The sequence below is a fragment of the Cuculus canorus genome, chromosome 15 (assembly GCF_017976375.1).
Source record: "Cuculus canorus isolate bCucCan1 chromosome 15, bCucCan1.pri, whole genome shotgun sequence".
NCBI classification, from domain to species: Eukaryota; Metazoa; Chordata; class Aves; order Cuculiformes; family Cuculidae; genus Cuculus; species Cuculus canorus.
The window spans coordinates 2,703,294-2,724,640 of NC_071415.1; the positions used below are offsets into that span (position 1 = coordinate 2,703,294).

Below are 21,347 nucleotides of genomic sequence, written 5' to 3' on the forward strand. Positions count from 1 at the left end.
AGAACTGTTCGATTCACTTTTGAAGTATTCAAGCAGCACAACAGACTGTGAGCAGTTTGGACCCTGAAATCAATTTTCCATTAAGAATATATTGAAAAAGAGAGGAAAAAAAAAAAATTTTAGAGTTATAGAATCACAGAAAAGCTTGGGTTGGAAGGGACCTCAAGGCCCATTCAGTTCCACCCCATGCCATGGGCAGGGACACCTTCCACTGGATCAGGGGCTCAAAGCCCTGTCCAACCTGGCCTTGAACACCTCCAGGGATGGGGCAGCCACCACTGCCTTTTGCTGCTCTGGGCAACCTGAGCAGCAAAACGTTTCTTCCTAAGATTTCATCTCAATCTCCCCTCTTTCACCTGAAAGCCATTCCCACTTATCCTCTCCCTACACTCCCTCATCCAGAGCCTCTCCCCAGCTTTCCTGGAGCCCCTTTCAGTACTGGAAGCTGCTGTAAGGTCTCCCCACAGCCTTCTCTTCTCCAAGCTGAACAATTCCAACTCTCTCAGCCTGTCCTTGTACAGGTGATGCTCTACCCCTCACATCATCTCTGGCCTCCTCTGGAGTCGCTAAAGTCACGTAAGTAAAATCTGTTCTGACCCAACTGCTTCCAGCAGAGGCAACCAGTGATGCCCAGGAGGTCATGGGGTATTTATTTAAAATATTTAAATAAAATTAATTAATTTAATTTAAATAGTTGTTAAAATCATTTAAACTATTTATTTAAAAGCTCAGAGTCTCAGTGGATTCCTGTAATGCCAACTTCGGCTGAGAACCAGTTCACAGCAGAGGATATGTGGGCCTACCTGGTGTCCCGCCATCGGCAAACTTGGCCTCCCGGGGCCCGGGCAGCTGGAAGAGTGGGAAGAGGTAGCTGGTGTGCCAGTCCCGGTCCAGGTTGGGATTCAGCCCCGTCTGCTCACTCCGTGGTGCGTTACGCGGGCTGTACTTGAAGCGCAGCTCGTAGTCAACCTGGCAGGAGCACACAAAGGTGGGACAGAAAGTGGGGGAGATGTGATTGCAGTGGGCAGGACGCTGCTGGCCCCCACAGGTGCGTCCCCCCGGCTCCACTCACCTGGAGCGGTAGCGGGGCTGTGCTCTGAGGGAAGCGGTGCTTGAACACCACAGCAGCTAGCACGCTGCCCGAGCGGTTGTCTGACTTGATGTACTCCTCAAAGTCCCTCTCTGAGGCAAAGCCCTGAGCTGCAGAGCGGAGAAAGACGGAGATGCAGACATGAGCATGGCAACTCAACGCAGGTGGACGCTCAGCTACCACCAAGAACATCATTTTGGTCCAGAACAGGAGGGATGTGCTCCATCCTAAGCTGGGAAACCGCTGCTGTCAGGGACAGGGAATTAATATACGACACTGCTATACCCATGTGGGGCATGCAGACAATTCCTCCTTCTTGAGGCAGGAGCTAGCTCTCCTTTTGGAGAAAACCCTACCGGCATCTCCAGTTTGGAAGACAAAGTGCAAAAATTTTCTGTGCATCATCTCCAAAAATACTCTGTTTCAGGGAAGCAACAGCCATTTTCATTAACTATTTTAGGGCAATATTTTTCTAGATGGAAACTGCAACAAAAGGCAACCAAAACTCAAACGAAAATCCTGTAGTTTTAGTGGAACAGAAATAAAACTGGTGCCTGGAAGTACTGACAAAACTGATGCACCCCTGGAACAGAGCATCAGAGTGAAAACCTGTACCAGTTTCCAGGGTGGAAGGTGCAGCCCCAGGCCCTGCTCACCTCTGACGCTGATGGGCAAAGAGCTCTCCACCGCTTCGGCGATGCTCCTGACGGCGCTGCTGTTGGAGGGGATGTACGCCAGCTCCCAAGGGTTGCTGGGATGCCGGCGGTAGAAGAAGCCCGGCAGGTCATCTACAGACTCGGAGGGGTAGAGCGTGGCGTTGGGGTGGTTGACAGAGTGCACCCGATGCCGTAGTGCTATCAGGATGGCAGCAAAAAGCAGTGGCAGGCAGATTTCGATGACCGTGACCAGGATCTGTCGCTTCTGCAGGGAAGAAAAAGGTAGGAAAGAAGAGATGTAAACACTGATGGCAGCTCAAACACAGGAATGAGGTGCCGGGCACATGGATCCCATCTAGCAGAAGAATCCTTACGTATCATGAGGAATCACAATCTAGGGTTTTCTAAAGCTGCATCAGTTTCTGCATCCTTCAGGACTTTCCAGCCAAGGCATCCCCTTCCCTAAGCATGGCTCCATATCAGAGCTCCTGCTCTTGGAGCTGTTCCTGCCATGCTGCTGGGTTGGAATGAGTCGTGTGGGTCCTTTGTCTTTTCTCTGAGCTTTGGGGCTCTGCCCCACAGCAGGCAGCACTTGGGGCTCACCTAAACCCCTCCTGCTGCAGCAATGCCCCTCCTGCGAAGGGGAGGTGCGTGTGTGCTGTGGGGACAGACAGTGGCAGAGCGGAGAGAATGGTTTTGGCCAACACAGATCAACCTTGCCCAGCATTGACTGTGCTGGAAGCTAAAAATATTGAACCTTCATGAAAGCTGGGACGAACAAGCAGTGGGGAGATAAAGCAGAGAGCAGCAAAGCTATTGCAGCCAGGGAAGGTTTCTCTGCTGGAGCTTAGTGGCTGTAGGCAGCAAACCCAGAGCATCTCACTCTCCAGTTCCAACCATTTTCCTGCAGGGCTGCCTCTCCTGCAAACTTCCCACTAGCTACCAATACCAACAATTAATCCCAGGTTAATTAGCATCCAACCCAGGTTAATTGGCATCTCTGACCAAAGGGATGGGGGAGAAGAGGTCCCAACTAGACACATGCACGCCCACATTCCTGCAGTGAGACTCCCGATCCATTTATCTGCAGGCACTGGGCCACTCTGCCAACTGGTGGATTTACGCTCATCGAAACACTGCAAGGGTCGCACTCACATGCAGGGAGGGGAGCAGTGGAGATGGGCTGCTCACACTGGAAGCTGCACCACCCAGTTAAGGAAGGGATGGGAAGGAGGCAGGGCCTGGACCTCAGCTGGGCACACCATGTCCCACCATGGGCAGCAGGCACAGCTCAGCCCTCTGCTCACCACCGCAGCCAAAAGGCTCTGGGTGGGAAATGTGAAATCTGCCACCTCATTATATAATCACAGAGTGGTTTGGGTTGGAAGGGACCTCAAAGCCCACCCAGTCCCACCCCCTGCCATGGGCAGGGACACCTCCCACTGGATCAGGGGCTCCAAACCCCATCCAACCTGGCCTTGAACCCCTCCAGGGATGGGGCAGCCACCACTGCTCTGGGCAGCCTGGGCCAGGGCCTCCCCAACCCTCACAGCAAAACATTTCTTCCCAAGTTCTCATCTCAATCTCCCCTCTTTCAGCTGAAAACATTCCCCCTTTTTCTATTCCTGCACTCCCTGATCAAGAGTTCCTCCCCAGCTTTCCAGAAAACCCTGCTCTAAGGTCTCCCTGCTGCCTCCTCTTCTCCAGGCCGAACAACCCCAACTCTCTCAGCCTGTCTTTGTACAGGAGGTGCTCCAGCCCTCGTTTCATCTCCATGGTCTCCTCTGGACTCGCTCCAACAGCTCCATGTCCTTATTGCCTCCTGCAAACGAGTTGCCTTCACCCAAGGCCAGCCCAGCCTTGGTGCAAGAGCACCACAGCCCCAACTCCTGGAGCTGGGAGCAGCTCCGAGCTCAGGGATTCATCCCTGCTCCCTGGAAGCATGTGCCAGGGCAGAAGCAGTGGCATTAACCTCTCTGGAGGACTCTGCCAGATTTTATGAGACCCAGGGGTGTTTTCCAACCTCCTTTCTGCTGGGCTGGAAAGAGCAACAAGATGCACAAGAAGAGCACCAAGAGGTTTATTCTCACAACTCTGCTGTCTCAGCAACTGCTTTTTATTGATGGCTCAGCCCCACCCCAACATCTCTGCACATTCAGTGCTGTTAAATTGCCTCCCGCCTGGCCCCATGGCACCAGCAGAGCAGTGCCAGGGCCTGGATCACCCTTCGGCACAGGGATGGGCTGCGGTGCCCTAGCAAACATGCCAAGCACCCAGATGCGGTGAGCAGGGTCCTTCGGCTGCCAGGGCTCCTCTGCCACCAGCACAGACCACGACTGGAGGCAGAGCCCAGGTGTGAGGCAGTGCCCCAGCTGCCACTAGAGCTCCTGCAGCTCTGCAAACACTGAGCTGCACTGCCCATGGAGTTGTACCTCCTGCCCTTCTGCAAAGTGGATAAAGGGCTTATTTTCCAAATGAGAGCAAAAAGAAAAACAGTAAATAGGCACACTAAGGTGGGCAGAGTGTCCAGTTGGACAGGAATGGAGCCCCTGAGCACAGAGCAGCCCAGACCCCCAGTAAGACAGACAGTAGCTGGGCTGAATCAGCTCTCAGCCACTTTGTCAGGAGGTGGCACGTGGGTGCCAGGCCATGCAGCTGCTCCCCACATTGCCCCGGCTCACAGCACTCACTGCCAAAGCCAAAACCCCTCTCCAGGCTCTCTCTGGGAGGAGCTGCTCACTCCGACCACAGCCAGGGCCCAGCCACTGCCTCAGCAGCCCCGGCACAGCAGCCAGGAGGCAGCAGCTCTGAGTGGGCAGGGAAGAAAGAGCCTTCCCAAAGGCCACACTCATAAAGTGAGTGCTGCAGATCTCTGATGGGTTTATAATGCAGCTCTGTTGGAGCAGCTGCCTCCCGCTGATTTACTACTGTATTAACCCCGGCTCAGTCTCCGGAGTGGTTGCCTGGCTCTCTGAATTCGCAGGTCAACACAGGTTTACCAGTGCAGGCTTTCGCTGCCGCAGAAATCATTTAAGCTGCTGTATTCCTGAGGTGACAGAGACACTCATCTATAATCACCACCTCCACCTGGGCACGGCTGCCCCAGCTCTGAGCAAGCTACGTGTGCCAGCATCCACCTCCACATGGGGGTGATGATGGCGCAGGAGCTCTGTGTCTTCAGCCAGAACACATTTATTTTGTCAGAGGGAAGCAAAGACTCCAGGTTATATTCTGGCACTGTAGATCAGAGTCAGCTTGTGGCCTCAGAAAACAGGGTGAAAGCAATCCCTGTCCCAGAGCAACCTCAGAAGAAGCTGCTGTTCCCTTGCAGAGAGAAGGGCAGATTGGCTGGCATGGATAAAAGGGGATTTGCAGGACTGGCCATCGCACTCCCCCACAGAGCATGCTGCAAGCCAGCCTCACTGCTGCTGTCAGCGGTCACAGCCGAGCCCTGCTGCCTGCTCCCTGTCCTGCCCAACAGAGGCAGCCCAGCCAGCTCTTCCCTCTTCCCTTCGTTTATTTTTAAAGCACCGTGGTGCTGCTCTGCAGAAAGGTAACTGAAAGCATAAAGCCAGGCTGCAGAGGAAAAAAAAGCCTGGGTGCTGGTGGATACAGGAGCCATGCAGCAATCTGCACCTCCAGGGGTGGTGGTGTAACCAGACAGCTCAGGAACCCCTGATCCCATGGAGGGCATGTGGTCAATCCTGCTCTGTGGGAAGAGAGAACCAAAACCAACAGCTGGATGACTGGAGAAGGGGATGGGCACAGCGTGCAGTGCAGGGGACAGGGACAACCAAGCACACAGGCCTGCCCATCTCCCTAGCACAACAACACGCGCACAAACAGATCTCGAGGAGATGCCCTGGTCCATTCCACTGCTGGCGAATCCAGACCCTCTGATGTATCCACATTAGTGGGGACAGAGCAGCCCCCAAGGCACGGCGCCAGCCTACCTGCAGGATGTAGTTCTTCCAGAGCAGCAGCCCAAACTGCCTGAGAACAACCATCCTCCCATCAGAAGGAGGCCACCGACGCCGCTCCGCAGGACCCTGGAAGAGAGGAGAGAGCTGTGAACAGTGGGTGCTGGTGGAATCGGGTGGCAGGAGGGCAGCATCCACCATCCCACCTGTTGGCAACCCAAGGGCAGTTGCTGTTTCCAGCCTGATGTTGCGAGCTCGGCCCCAAATCAGGGAAAATAACTGTCATGCTCCTCTTCAAGGGTCATTTCTGACCCATAAGAGCCAGAGTTCCTGGGTTTTGGCACAACTCGTTCCCAGTAATCAGCATGACCACGAGTGCAGCAGCTGTTTAAAGACCCAACCGAGGAGCACCAGGGGTCCCTGAACATCAGCAGGCAGAGAACAGCTTTCCTTAAGCAGTGGGGACACCAGGACACAGAACTGGAAACGCTGGCCTGAGGAAGGCCACTGAACTCCATGCAGCCTATTATTTTGGGATGAGTGAAGATTTCAAGTTGTGCCTCCACCTCCTGCGCCATGAAGGGTTGTATCTGCAACATTCACAGTACTTTCCCAGCACAAGCTCTCCTTGGAGAGGCAAGGATGAAAAAAGGGCAGGAAAGCAGAAGGGAAGGTCAGTGCTTGAGGACAATACACTTGAGGATGAAACACCCACGTCCTCCCATCCTGGGAAGCATCTGCCATCCTTCCAAGTCATTTTGTCGCCATTTGCTATAGTATTTCCTGATGAAGCTCTGCCATCCCCTCAAGGACACACTCACAGAAGGACCCTGCAGCGCGGCCTGGAGCAGGGGCAGCCCTGGCACATACAGAGCTGACCATCCACGCTGCCAGACACAGAGCAGTCCCTCAGCTTCCGAGCACAGCAAAACCCCTCTTCCCACAGCAATGGGGCCAGCCCGGGCTGCCAGCAGTGCCATCAGGTCTCTGGGAGATGCTCAACAGCGTTTTGCAGTCCTGGTCAGGATGATTTGGCTCCTTGGATCCAGCCAACACCCATCAGCCTCAGCAGGGAGTTTGGGGCACAGTATCAGGAGGAGAGGAAAAGCTGGAGACCCAGCCTGCCCAGCCTTTGCTCCCAGAGCAGTGACTGGTAAATGCCCATCGTAAGCAGAGCCCCAACAACCCGGAGAGCTGAGCTGCAGCGAGAGCAAGCTAAAACCCACATAGGTCTGCAGACAAAGTGATGAGCATCCATTTACCCAGCCTGCCCTATGCCACCAGCTCCTCGAGCCCTCCCAAAGCATCTCCTAGCACACACCTTCCCATTCCCAACCCAAAACTCAGAGCAAAGGCTACCCCTTGCTTTTTACCACTCCATCCAACAGAAGCTGGATTCCCACAGCAGTGAACGACATCTAGTCTCGAGTGTCCTGGCCTGGCCAGTGACCCAGACAATGAACAGCAGTGGTGTAGTCCTGCAGCCCCAACGAGCCCATCAGCGCCTCCCGGGCAGCGAGCAGAGAAGGGATGGCAAAGGGGACTTTGCAAGGGTGGCTGCTGCCAGATTTCAGCTGAAACACCCTCAGGCTCCTCACAGAGCCCTGTGTCTCCAGCCAGCCTCTGGTCTACACGCGCCCAGGCAGGAATGCCACCCACCTGCTACCACACCCCCTGCAGTTGGTCCCCCAGCCCCAAGTACCCACACATGACAAGATCTGACACTGCCAAACAAGCCCCAAGGAACAAAAACCTTCCCTGCACTCACTTGAAGGGAATCCGGAGCAAATCAAGGGAACCAAACGTTTTGCTTGTTGTAAAGACGACCAACGCACTGGGTCAGGCTGGAGCAGAGACCCCACCTCCTGCTCCCACTCTCTCCTGGCTGCTCGCCCTGCCGCACCCTCAAACACAAGCTGGGCCCCCCTGGCTGTGCCTTATGGCTGCCATCGCAGCTGGGACGTCACTGGGAAAATGTCAAGCGGCTCTTGAGTAACACAAACACTACTCAAAGGCAGAAACCTTCATTATTGCCAATAATTTTTTTCCAAGCTTTTAAGGGTCCCAAGAAAACCCGTCCTGGAACTTTCACTCCCTGCGGAAGGAGACAAGGAAGAAGCTCACTTACCACAAGCTCCTCTTACTGGATTTGAGGGCCAAGAAGGCTTTCCAGGCTCTGGGCATCCCCAGCAATGATTTTTATTCAGAGAAGAAGGGGAAGCCTTTTCTGGAAGGTGCCGAGATGCCTGTGACCACCAGTGGCTCAGATAGGGGCACCTATCCTACCTTCAGCAGGTGTCATGGTTCAAGATGACCTCAGACCTTGCAGGATGCCCTGCAATGCACCTGACTCCACCCAGGGTGGGTTGTCCCCTCCAGACCTGCTCTCCTGCCTGACCTCAGCACTATGCACAGTGAGGCGAGACTGATTTTCCCAGCAAGAGGCACAAAGATACAAGGAAAGGGAGAAAACAACCCGGTTCCTCTCCCCCTCAGTGGAAATACCCTGCCCAAACTGCAGGAGAAGGAAGAGTCTCCTAAATACATGAGCGAGGGTTTGCCCTGGCCATCTCAAGCCAGGTCAGCAAGGAAAGAGACCTTCCTGTCCGCAGCCTGGATGAGTAAAAGCCAGACGAGTGCTCACCGCCTGGTTGGCACCACCAGCCCCTGCCACGGTGCAGAGCCATGTTGGATAAGGTGGTGGCTGCGCCAGCTGCCAGCCTGGATCGGAGTTCTCCTGCCGGTGGATTTAGATGAGGACAGGCCGAGGATCGGCAGGGATCAAGGCCACAGCATCCCACCTCCTGACCCACTTCCACGATGCCTCATTGCCGGGAGCTGGCCATTCCTGGCCGCCGTCTCAGCAGAAAGGGCTGGGTGAGGTGAGCAAAGGCCACGTGCTCTTGGGAGATGGCAGTTATTTTAGAGCACTTGCCGCATCTCTGCTCTTCTGATGTCCCGTTCCCATAGAAACCAGGCCTGGAAATGGCAGACACTGCCTTTTTTTTTTTTTTTTTAGTTAATAAAATCAGCGTTTCTCCCCACTGATGCACAAAGGCAACGTGTCCACACTAGGTGATCAGCTGCAGGCCCTGCCAGGCACCTCCATCCCCAGAGCAGTGCTGAGGACCACATGGTGGCCAGGGTGGTGGCATCACATCCCTGACAAGGGCTGGTGGTACCAAGGTGCCACCACAGCACAAAATGACTCTCTGCTCCCTGCAGCACTCGTGCTGGAAATGAAAAGCATAAGCAACCTTTTCAGGGACTTTCTTTTTCCCAGTGTTTTCAGGGAAGAGCAGGCAATCTGGGAAGTCTCCTCTCCTGTGGCCGGGTCACACAAATGTGACTGAAGCCAGCAGCCACCAGACCAGCACGGATGTCTGCAGGTGTGCAGCCCTCGCTTCTGCTTCTTCTTCCTCCTCTTGATGTTCACAGCGATGTAAGAGTCACAGCCCAGCCAGAGAATAAAACCCCACCTCCTGCAGCGCCAGAGCTTGTGCAAACAGAGCCATAAAACTTTCCAGGAGGCTGAGGGCCTGGCAGGGTGGCCTCAAGTTGCACCAAGGGAGGTTTAGATTGGATATTGAGAAAGATTTCTTGACTGAAGGAGTGGTGAAGACCTGGCAGAGGCTGCCCAGGGCAGTGGCAGAGTCTCCATCCCTGGACAGGTTCAAAAAATGCGTGGGCATGGCACCTGGGGTCACGGTTTAGCAGGCACGGTGGGGTTGGGCTGACAGTTGGACTGGATGAGCTTACAGGGCTGTTCTAACCTCAATGATTCCATGATTCTATGACCCCATGCAAGTTCTGAGCACACAGGAACTGGCAGCCACACTCACAGCTCCAACAGAGCTGGTTTTACCCCAGATGGGAACTTCAGGCCACAAATACTGAAGTAAACATGGCCAGCGCTGGGGCCAGGTCCATCTGCAGAACCAGGGGTGGGGTTGGGCCTGGAGCGAGGTGAGGAGGGGCCGGCATGCTTGGAGCAGGCACCAAATCCTATCCCAAATGAATCCGGCAGCTGCAGCTGAGCTGGATGTGCCCTTCGCTGTAAAACCCCAGCACTGCGATGCCCAGAGCTGGCAGTCACACGCCAAGAGACAAACTCTCCACAAATTCTGTGGCCTGACAGGTGTGGCAAAGGAAGGGGATGTAGAGTCCAGCGGGGCTTTTCATGAGACTTCGCACATGCCAGCACTGCCTCTTGGCCACTGGCCGCACACGGCCAGCGCCTGGCCCTGGGGGCTACCAGCAACAGGCCCTGCGAGGCAATGGCCAGCGAGGCCAGGGCAAGTGCCCATCCCTGGGGGCTACCAGTGCCACGAACCTGCAAGCCCATGGCCAGCAAGGCCATGGCAAGTGCCCATCCCTGAGGGCTTCCAGCAACGTGGCTCTGCGAGACGACGGCCCGCGAGGCCAGGGCAAGTGCCCATCCCTGGGGGCTACCAGCGCCAGGAACCTGCGAGCCCACAGCCAGCGAGGCCAGGGCAAGTGCTGGGGGCTACCAGTGCCGGGGCCCTGCGAGCCCAGGGCCAGTAGCAGCAAGAGCCGCAGCAGGGACACGGTCACCGCCCGCACCCGGGCGGGATGAACGGAGCCCCCTCCCTAAGGCGCGGACACCGGGAGGGACCATGAGGGACGGCGAGAGCAATGGGAAGAACTGGGAGGGACCAGGAGGGAACCGGGAGAGCACCGGAAGGGAACAGGGAGAGCAATGGAGGAACCGGGAGGGAACAGGGAGCAACCAGGAGAGCAACGCGAGGAACCGGGAGGCCCCGCGTGTGCCCGGCCGGTGCAGGGTCGCGCCCCCCGCCCCGCTCCCGCCCGGCTCCCGCCCCGCTCTCACCCCGCGGCTCCGGCCCCGCTGCGGCTGCGGCCCCGGCAGCGCCCGCGCAGGCGCTGGGAGAGGGGCGGGACGGGCGGGGCCGCGCCTGCCCGGAGCCTCCGGGGAGGGAACGGCCGGCGGGGCGCGGGGGTGCGGGGGAGTGCGGGTGCCTCTCCGTGTGTTCGTCTGTGTGTCTATCTGCACGTCTGTCCGTGTGTCCATGTGCCTGTGCGGCCGTCTGTGTGTGTGTGAGTCCATTTGTGTGTCTGTCTGTCCATGTGTCCGCCTGTCCCTGTGTGTGTCCATTTGCCTGTGTGTCCATCTGTCCATGTGTCTGTCTGCCCATGTGTGTGTGCAAGTGTGTCCATGTGTCTATCTGTCTATGTGTCCATGTTTCCATGTGTCCATCTGTGTGTGTGAGTCCATTTGTGTGTCCGTCTATCCGTGTGTCTGTCTGTCCATGTGTCTGTCTGTCCGTGTGTGTGTCCATTTGCCTCTGTGTCCATCTGTCCATGTGTCTCTGCCCATGTGTGTGTGCAAGTGTGTCCATGTGTCTATTTGTCCATGTATCCATGTTTCCATGTGTCCATCTGTGTGTGTGTGTGTCTGTCTGTCCACCTGTCCCTGTGTCCGTGTGTCTGTGTGTCCATCTGCCTGTGTCCATGTGTCCCTCTGTCCATGTGTCTATCTGCCCATGTGTCTGCGCAAGTGTGTGTCTGTGTGTCCCTCTGTCTGTGTATCCATGTTTCCATGTGTCCATCTGTCTCTGTCTGTCTCTACCCGTGTGTTCCTGTGTCCGTCTGTGTTTCCTCAGAGTCCATTTGTGTGTGCATCACCGTGTGTGTGTGTCCACCCATCTGTCTGTGCATGCAGATGGCTGTGTGCATCATCCTGTGTGTGAGTCTGTCTGTCCAGCTGTCTGTCTGTGCATGCATCACTATGTTTCTGTGTCTGTGTGTATGTCTGTTCATCTGTGTGTCCATCTGTCTGTCTGTGTGAGCACATGGGAGTGTGCATCACCATGTGTGTGTATTCATCTATGCGTCTGTGTCAGTGTGTCCATCTATCTGTCTGTGCATGCACATGAGTGTGCAATGTGCTGTGGGTGCTACTGGGTGGGTGTCTGTGTGCACATGCACCCAGAGCATCATGTGTGCACTGCCGTGAGTGTGCACTGGTGGGTGGGTGTGCACACCGGGGCGAGTGCGTGCACTGGGGGGTGTGTACAGAGTATCTCCCTGTTGTGTGCGTATGCATTGGGCATTGTGTGTGTGCACACACACAGGCGGGGCCGTGCACACGTGTGCCCAGGAGTGCCCTCAGGAACACTGCGATCTCCAGGGAACACAGGGTTGTGTGCAAGGGGCTGCGTGTGTGCACAGGGGGGTGTCAGGGACTGTGCATGTGCAAGGCATGTGTGTGTGTTGGGGACCGTGTGTGTATACAGGGGGATATGTGCTATGGACTGTGAGTGTGCAAGGTGTCGGAGGGCTGCATGTGCAAGGTGTGTGTGTTGGGGGCTGTATGTGTGCAAGGCGTGTGTGTGTTGGGGACTACACCTGCAAGGCATGTGTGTGATGGGGACTGGGATTGCATGCACAGCGCGTGTGTATTGGGGGCTGCATGTGCAAGGCGTGTTAGTGCTGGGGACTCTGTGCGAGGCATGTGTGTGTTTGAGACTGCGTTGGGGACAGTGCGTGTGCAAGGCGTGTATGTTGGGGACTGTGTGTGCAAGGTGTGTGTGTGTGTCAGGGACCGTGTGTGCGAGGGGCTGTGCATGTCCCTGCCGCAGGCTCCGTCAGAGCTGTGGGGCTCATTTGGGCTGACCCCTCCCTGGCTCCTGGCGCAAGGTCTGTGCCTGCATGTCCGTCTGTCCGTCCATCCCAGTCCAGGACAACAGCACTTCACACCCTGCCCTTGCCCCAGTTCTGGGGAGCCAGCGCGTGGGAACGCTGCACTCCAGGGCCACTCCAGCTGCCAAGTGGCCCCTTCCCGATAAGGCTGGAAATGCTGGCAGAGGTGGGGGCCCAGAGGCCGGTGACCCCACCACGATGGCACGTGAAGGGGCTGGAGGATCCAGCACTGCCAGTGGCACCAAGAACACCGAAGGGGGGAATGTTTGCTAGGAGGGGACGGAGACAGGGCCAGCCACGGCCCCAGGTGGCTCCTCGTGCAGTGTTCCAGGCTTGGGGAAGAGCGTCTGGAAACCTGCCTGGCAGAGAAGGACCTGGTTGACAGCAGCTGAACATGAGCCAGCAGTGGCCCAGGTGGCCAAGAAGGCCGATGGCATCTTGACCTGTTATCAGAAACGGCGTGACCAGCAGGGCCAGGGAGGGGACTGTGCCCCGGTGCTCAGCACTGGTGAGACTGCACCTCGATTCCTGGGTTCAGTTTTGGGCCCCTTGCTCCAAGAAGGACATTGAGGTCCTGGAGAGCATTCAGAGAAGGGAACAGAGCTGGGGAAGGGTGTGGAGAACAAGGGTTATGAGAGGCGGCTGAGGGATCTGGGGCTGTTTAGCCTGGAGAAGAGGAGGCTGAGGGGAGACCTCATCGCTGTCTACAACTGCCTGAAAGGAGGTTGGAGTGAGGCGAGTGTTGGTTTCTCCTCCAAAGTGACAGGTGATAGGATGAGAGGAAATGGCCTCAAGTTGTGCCAGGGCAGGTTTTAGATTGGATATCAGGAAAAATTTCTTCACCAAAAGGGTTCTTGGGCACTGGCAGAGGCTGCCCAGGGAGGTGGTTGAATCCCCATCCCTGGAGGGGTTTAAAAGACAGGCAGATGAGGTGCTCAGGGATGGTTTAGCACTGGACAGGTGCAATTGGACTCGATAATCTCAAAGGTCTTTTCCAACCAAGTGATTCTGTGATTCCATGACTCGACCAGGGGCTGCCCATGCATGGTGAGTGACCCTTGGCCACGGCAGGGGAGCAGGACAGCCTCCAGCCGCTGCCTTTCTCTGTGTGATACAGAGAAGCAGTTTCTGGGGGGTCTTTGTTTAGATGAATGCTGCAGTGATAATGTCGAGCGTGACAGCTTTGGAGATGGTTTTCTCCTGCGATCTTTTCGTCTCGGTCAGTGTGGGGTTTCACTGCCATCCACTGTGCCCTTGCTGGCCCCGGGAGAGGAGAAAATGAAACGAAGAACAGAACTGGAGCAAGGGTGAAGCTGCCTCTGCGGGAGAAAGGGAAGCAGCAACACCAGCTTTAAAAATAGCCTTGTGCAAACAGACAGGGCCACCCCGTGACTGCACTGCCAGGACCCATCACGCTGGGAGGGCAGACCCTGCTTAGTGCCTTGGTGGCTTTGCTGTTGGTGTTGGCAAAGCTGAGGTTTGGCTTCCCGAGGCACCCAGGCTGAGTTACAGCCCGTGGGTCTGGCCCTGCAATGGAGCCACCACTGCGTTCCTCTGCACTGGCCATGCTCTGCCAGGAGGATGCTGCTGTGCCGGACAGGGTGGCCACAGAAGTGTCCTCACCGGCTGACCTGTGCCTGGGTCCTGTCTGCCACTGCGTAAGATGTGCAGACCCAGCACCCATCTCCTGCCCTGGGAGATGCACAGACCCAACACACATCTCCGCCGCTGGGAGATGCGCAGACCCAGTGCCCATGTCCACCCCTGGGAGACGCACAGACCCAGCACCCATGTCCACCCCTGGGAGATGCACAGATCATGCATCCATCTCCACCCAAGCGAGTTGCACAGACCCTGTGCCCATCTCCTGCCCTGCAAGATGCACAGACCCAACACCCATCTCCTACCCTGGGAGATGCACAGACCCAGTGCCCATCTGCAGCCTGGAGCAGTGGCTGCAACTCTGGATTGCTCAACAGACATAGTAGAGTAGAACCCTGTCTGCAGGGACACCCGAGCAGCCACCGGACCACAGCAAAGCTTCCCTGCTCATGCTCAGCTGCTTAGTGGCATTCAACAAAGCTCATGACAGGGCTTGGAGGCCAGCTCAGTGAGTTGCCAGCGCTCAGCAGAGTCACACGTGCACTTCAAAACATGAATAACAGGCTGGCTGGGTGTGGGGATGGCACGCACCTTCCCAGCCAACTGGATCTGGCTGAGGGCTCCTCGTCTCACCATTTGCTTTCCCCTGTCACTTGTCACCATTTCACAGAGCATCCTGCTGCAACTGCAATGGGAATGGCGTGAGGAAGGGCTCCCCTGTGTCTGCACCCAGCACCCACCATAGTGTGGGGACCTTGGCCCATCCCACATGACATCTCAGCCAATGCACAGTCCTAGGTGACCATGGACCATGGTCCCAGGGAGGATCTGGGACAGTAGGAACCTGTGGAGGTGACCATAGTCCCAGGGAGGATCTGGGACAGTTGGTGCCTGCAGCAACACATCATGTCAGCCCTAGCTGAGCCACCCTTCCCCACCCCCTGCTCAAGCCTGGGTTTGATCCTCCCCAATTACGGCTGCCTCAGTTCTCTCCATGACCTTCCCTATTGCTTCATGCGGTTCCTCTCCACGCCTGCCTTTGAAGGAAGTGGAGTGATTAGATCAAAACAAAAGTCTTGCCAAAGAAATTATTTACAGGCTCTTCATGGCTCCTAGAACAGAAGACGGGAGGTGTTGCAATGAGGTGCAGAGGCATCGCAGTGACTCAGCTCACACCCAGGACAGGGAGTGTGCAGGAGATGTGGTGGTGGACTGAGCAGGGACACAGGAGGAACCCACAGGATGCTACCAGAAATTGCAGTGGAGTATCAGGCAACCAGGGACTTCTTGCGGGGATCGGGGTAGGTGTCCCTCTAGAGATCTCCCACGGCTCACTCCCTCATTGTCATCTGGAAAGATGAATCAGCCCCTGTGCTGGCAGGCCAAGCTTGCCAGCCCCACTCCTGTTACTTGCTGGTAGTTTGCATGTCCCCAGGATCCTGGGCTCAAGCTGTTCTCCACCACCTTCCCGTGCTGGCTGTTCTCACCCCCATCTCCTTGGGGGTTATTCCTGCAGGGCAGCCACTGGGGCCACCCCATCTCCAGCAGCAGGGATGCCCACCACCCTGTTTCAGACCACCTGCCTGGTTCAGAAACCTCCACCCTGCCCACCCCATGCCCAGTGTCAGGGTCAGGGTCAAACCTGCTTTAAAGTTGTTGACTGGTGCCAAGACACCATCTCATTTGCTCATCAAGGCAATGCCTCCCCTCCACCACTCAGACAACATCCACATTGCATGATGGGTTGGCAGAGATGCTGGGGAAGACCCGGTGCAGGCTCTGCTGGCTCCTCATCTCACTTCCTGCAGCCAACCGCAAACTGCGGATGTTGGGAAGAGGAATATTGCTAAGCTATTTCACATTCGGTTCCTCTGCTTTCCCACAGCTCTGCCGACCCAGGGCCATGTCTGGGCAATGCCTTTACCTGGGGTTCACCACTGCTGTCTTTGTGCCACTGCCTCTGCGTTGCTCCTTGCCCTCCCTCCCAGCATCCTGCTGCTCCCTGTGAGGGCAGGAGGGACTGTGAGCAGGACAGACACCGTGATGCCCAAAGGCACCTTTGCCCAAGGGCAGCCAGCAACTCGGGGACATCCAGCGAGGACTTCCCTGGACACCACATCCTGTGACCCACAAGGCTAGGGACAAGTACACAAAACACTTCTGCTGAGAGTGTTTCCCATTTTTGTAAAATCATGGAATTGTTTAAGTTCAAGGGACCTCAAAGCCCATCCAGTTCTGCCCCCTGCCATGTGCAGGGACACCTCCCACCGGATCAGGGGCTCCAAGCCCCATCAAACCTGGCCTTGGACACCTCTAGGGATGGGGCAGCCACCACTGCTCTGGGCAAACTGGGCCAAGGCCTCACCACCCTCATCGCGAAGAATTTCTTCCTAATATCTGATCTAAATCTTCCCTCTTCCAATATAAAGCCATTCCCCCTCATCCTGTCACTCCAGGCCCTTGTAAAAAGTCCCTCCCCAGTGTTCCTGGAGCCCCTTTGAATACTGGAAGCTGCCCTAAGGTCTCCCTGGAGCCTTCTCTTCTCCAGGCTGAACAACCCCAACTCTCTCAGCCTGTTTTTTTGTCCTAGTGTCTTCCCACTCCTTAACCTTGCAGCAGTGCTGGATGGTGCAATCCTGGCACTGGCATTTCTTACATTCCAGTGCCACCACCAGGAGTGAAATGCTGGGATGATGCCTCCCTTGAAAGCAGAGGAGTAGATCCAGCACCTTATGCTCCCCTAGACTTGCCAGAAGATGAGCCATGCTCCGGTGTAACTCCCGGTACCAGGAGCACGCACTGCCACATGCCCTCCTATCCTGTTCCTGGGTATCACCCACGGTGCAATATCACTGCTTTGCTGTTGTAGAAGGGGAGTGTGCATGTGTATGCCCCAGTGCTCGAATTCTCGCTGGCCATGAGCAGAAGGATCTGCTCTGCACAGCCAGGCAGGCTGGGAACAATTATTTTTCTTGAGATCACAAAAACCTATTTTTTCTTGGGAACATAAAAGCAAAGGGGATGTGAGGGCCTTATCCTAAGGAAAGATGTCTGCTTGTTGCTTCCAGGCAAGACCCCAAGGATTGCTGTGGCTCATCCACTCTAGCATGATGGGGAAGGGGTTTGACCTCTCTAATTCCAACCTAAACTCTAGCATGGTGGGGTGGGGGGCTTGGGAAGGAGAGGCTGTTCCCCATGCCCCAGCGAATGAAGCCATCGTGCTGCCTTGCCCGGGTGTGGGTGCTTCTTAGGGCTGAACTAGCTCTTCCAGGCTCCTGTCCCCTGGAGGGGGGACTCCCTCATGCCTTGCCCCACACGGCACGCCAGCGGGCTGCTACCACGTTGGAGTCTCGCTCCCAGTGTGCCCCTCTGCCCTGGAAGCACTGGGGAGATGCTGGGCGAAGGTGGACTTCCTTTTCAGGGAGAGTCCATGGGCTGGGAAGGCTGGTAGGGGAGGAAGCTTTCCAGCATCCCCTGCTGCTCTTCCCAGTTCCTGCTCTCCTTGAACTGTGACTCTCCTGGTGGAGCTCTGCAGGAAGCTGGCACCATCTCTGGCCACAGCAACCATCTGCAAAGCATCCCCGGGCTGTCCCTGCTGTGCCCCCATGTCCCCGCTGGGGATTACAGGGCTCAGCACCCTTGATGGACCCTAGTGCACTGCCGGCACTGGGAAAATGACTGGAAATATCTGCTCCCACTGCTCCCCCGTGCCTGGCTGAGGACCCTGCTGCAGCAGGAGAGGTGGCAGACAGAGCTGGGGAGGCAGCACAGCCCAGGACACAGGCTCTGCCCAAGGGTGAGCTGCTTGTCCCTTCACTCCAGAGAGGCACTGGTGTCCCCAAAGCTGCTTCCCGTGGGTGTGCAGGCAGCCACCCTGCACCGACAGCCGGTAATTCTTAGGGCTGCTGGACTGGAATTGGCAATGTGGAGCTGAAGGGCTCCTGGGGCCTCTCCCAGGACTGTAGCACCGCTGTGCGGGTGGGACCACTTCACTTCAGGATCAAAGTGGTGTGTAAATACAAAGGAATAGCTCATTTCATCAAGAGCAATTGAAGAACTGGCAGCTTTGGGTGCTCTGTCAAGCTTGCAGATCTCTGCCAGCACATAAATCCAACAAGTCACGTGTTTAGGCTGCTGGCAGCCGTGCTGGGAAGTGAGGATTGAGATAAGGGAGAGACAACTGAACCAACACCAAGGAGATCCTTGAAGGGAGGAGATAGGAATCTTTCTGTTGCCATCCCAGCAGCGTGCAGATTCGCAGCAGACACAGAAGCGTGGAGCATCCTAAGCACAAAAAGGCCAGAGCGAGTCAGGTCTTGTCCTAGAAGTGCAGGAAAAGGACAAGGGGGAATGGTTTGAAGCTGAAAGAGGGGAGGTAGAGATGAGATCTTGGGAAGAAATGTTTTGCTGTGAGGGTGGGGAGGCCCTGGCCCAGGTTGCCCAGAGCAGTGCTGGCTGCCCCATCCCTGGAGGGGTTCCAGGCCAGGTTGGATGGGGCTTGGAGCCCCTGATCCAGTGGGAGGTGTCCCTGCCCACGGCAGGGGGTGGAACTGGATGGGCTTTGAGGCCCCTTCCAGCTCAAATCATTCTGTGATTCTATGATACGTGGCTCCAGGCAAGATATCCTAATGGAATACCAAGGTGAACCTGGAGGAGGATGGTATAGCAGCAAAGCAAGCCAGCCAAAATACAAAGTCAAATTAAAATGACTAAAATTAAATATAGAAAAATTCCCCTAAGTCTGGCATTTTATTTTTCAAACAGCAAGATGCAAACCCCCAGCAAGTTAAAAACCATAGTCACACAGATGGAAATGTATTTTGAGCATCATTTGCTTAAAAATGATGAGTGGTGTATTTTTGCAAACCCATCAGAAATAGGAATTGTGCTGGACACCCACAGCCCGCGGCACCACGGCATGCAGGCAGCACGTTCTGACCTCCCCAGCACTGCAGGGAGAGGGGGCAAACACCAGGCTAAAGTTTAGGAAGGACTCCAAGAAACACTGTGATCTTAAACCTGGCTTTGGTACCAGGAAAATTTGCTGAAAGATGTAATTGAAAATGTCATTAGAAAATGTGTGGATTAACAGGCTATGCTGAGGTAATGTCCGGCCTGGGTCTGGAGAGGGAAGTCATCACACGGAAGATGACAATAATGGTGAACCAGAGGATAAATAAACAATAATTATTACAGAACTTTGACAAAAATCTCCCTACAAAAGCTCTTCAGGAGGTCAAGGTGGATTAATGGTGAGGTTTTGCTTGTAAACTAACTGCTTAAAAGCTAGGAGCTACGGGCAGGAATCAATGGACAGGATCTGTGCCAGACCTGTGCTCTCAATACACCCAGAAAACACAGCAGATCTTGCTGATGCGACACAGCGTTCCAGAGCCAAAGCTAAAGCTGACTGTGAAGAGCTGGAAAGGGATTGCAGGATGTCAAGCAGCTGAGCAGACAGACACCAAATGCAATTCAATATAATTAAATTCAAGGCAATGTAAAAGTAACCCCATGCGTACCCAACAATGGGCTCTGAACGGGCTGTGTTGTTCAGGAAGGAGATGCTGGAGTCATAGAATCATGGAATGATTTGGGTCAGAAGGGACCTTAAAGCCCATCCATGGGCCCAGCCCACCCCCTGCCGTGGGCCGGGACACCTCCCACTGGGTCAAGATGCTCAAAGCCCCATCCAACCTGGCCTTGAACCCCTCCAGGGATGGGGCAGCCACCACTGCTCTGCCCAGCCTGGGCCAGGGCCTCCCCACCCTCACAGCAAAACACTTTCTAAGATCTCATCTCAATCTCTCCTCTTTCAGCTTCAAACTATTCCCTCTCACCCTGTCCCTGCACTCCCTGATCCAGAGTCCCTCCCCAGCTTTCCTGGAGCCCCTTTCAGCACTGGAAGCTGCTCTAAAGTCTCCCCACAGCCCTCTCTTCTCCAGGCTGGACAATCCCAACTCTCTCAGCCTGTACTTGTACGGGACGTGCTCCAGCCCTCGGATCATCTCCGTGGCCTCCTCTGGACTCGCTCTGTGTCCTTACTGTGCTGAGTCCTTGCGGGTGCTTTGCCTCCCGCTCTGCATTGGTAACCCAGGGAGAAGCGCACTAAGAAGGAATTGCTGGGATTGCAGGTGTGCGAGCACGGCTAGAGCTGCTCCAGGGGCTCTTCGGGAGTCCACTCCCCTCTGCAGCCCAAGCTCTGAGCTGGTTTTCAGTGCTCAAGGCAGGAGTGAAGGAGCTGCTGAGCTGAGAGCAGGCAGAGAGGGCAGTGCCCACAGATACAACTCCCTACAGCGGAACGGCAGGGACCCAGCTCACGCTTCCGTGCTGCTGATGCAAATTAGTGGTTATGAAGTCGAGAAAATTGCTGTTTCCCCTGTCGTCCATTTATTATAGCTTTCTTTTTTATTGCTAATTATTATTTTCAATCCACCACTGGAATAGGGTGGGGGTTTCTCTTCTATGATGGGAAAGAAATTGTCTTTTTCCACAGTTTTCTCTCTGCCTTTTCCCGTCCCTGCTTTTTCTCAGAGTTTTCCTTGGCTTTATGGAGTTTGACTTTTTAAAGCCCCGTGTATCTTTGTTTATTGAATGGATTCTCTGCCTAAATTGAATGTAACCAGGTCGTGATCATTGTTCCCTAGACAACCACCAATGCAATTACAGAGCTCTGATCATGAATTAACACTGCCTTAAAAAGATTTTTACTAAGAGGTAGCTGCAAGGCTTAATAAATCCTTGTTGAAACAAGCCATTGCCATCAGTCACCATGGAGGCCTCCAGCACAACAATCGCTAGTCTGCATTAAAGAACCAGGGCAAGACAAAATACCACACACCAGCCTGTGAAGGTAAATTCAAACTGTTTTGATGAATCATAGAATCTTAGAACAGTTTGAGTTGGAAGGGACCTTAAAGATCATCCAGTTCCACCCCCTGCCATGGGCAGGGACACCTCCCACTGGCTCAGGCTGCCCAAGGCCCATCCAACCTGGCCTTGAACACCTCCAGGGATGGGGCAGCCACAACTTCCCTGGGCAACCTGGGCCACTCTCATCGTAAAGAAATTCCTCCTTATGTCCAGTCTAAATCTGCCCCTCTCCAGTTTATACCCATTGCCCCTCATCCTATCTCTACAAGCCTTTGTGAACAGCTCCTCTCCAGCTTTCTTGTAGCCCCTTCAGGTACTGGCCTTCCAGTACAACACCTGAAGGGGCTACAAGAAAGCTGGGGAGGGACTGTTTACAAAGGCTTGTTTAAGGTCTCCTCAGAGCCTTCTCTTCTCCAGGCTGAAGAACCCCATCTCTCTCAGCCTGTCCTCGTATGGGAGGTGCTCCAGCCCTCACATCATCCTTGCAGTACTCCTCTGGACCTGTTCCAACAGCTCCATCTC

General features: G+C 55.3%; 1 protein-coding gene across 2 annotated transcripts in view; it reads right to left on the bottom strand.

Moving 5' to 3' along the window:
* ABCA3 (ATP binding cassette subfamily A member 3) overlaps positions 1–10,581 on the bottom strand; it is a 31,893-nt gene extending 21,312 nt beyond the window's left edge. The window contains exons 1-5 of one of the 2 annotated variants that reach the window (XM_054080428.1): positions 10,519–10,581; positions 5,700–5,795; positions 1,747–2,011; positions 1,073–1,200; positions 804–969 (exon numbers count right to left, since the gene is read on the bottom strand). In XM_054080428.1, coding sequence (XP_053936403.1) covers positions 804–969; positions 1,073–1,200; positions 1,747–2,011; positions 5,700–5,753 — 613 coding nt within the window. In that variant the 5' untranslated portion in view covers positions 5,754–5,795; positions 10,519–10,581. Of the gene's footprint in view, positions 1–803; positions 970–1,072; positions 1,201–1,746; positions 2,012–5,699; positions 5,796–7,434; positions 7,713–10,518 lie in introns of those variants that run through there. The other variant, XM_054080429.1, reaches the window with a different exon arrangement.
* Positions 10,582–21,347: the final 10,766 nt, after the last annotated feature.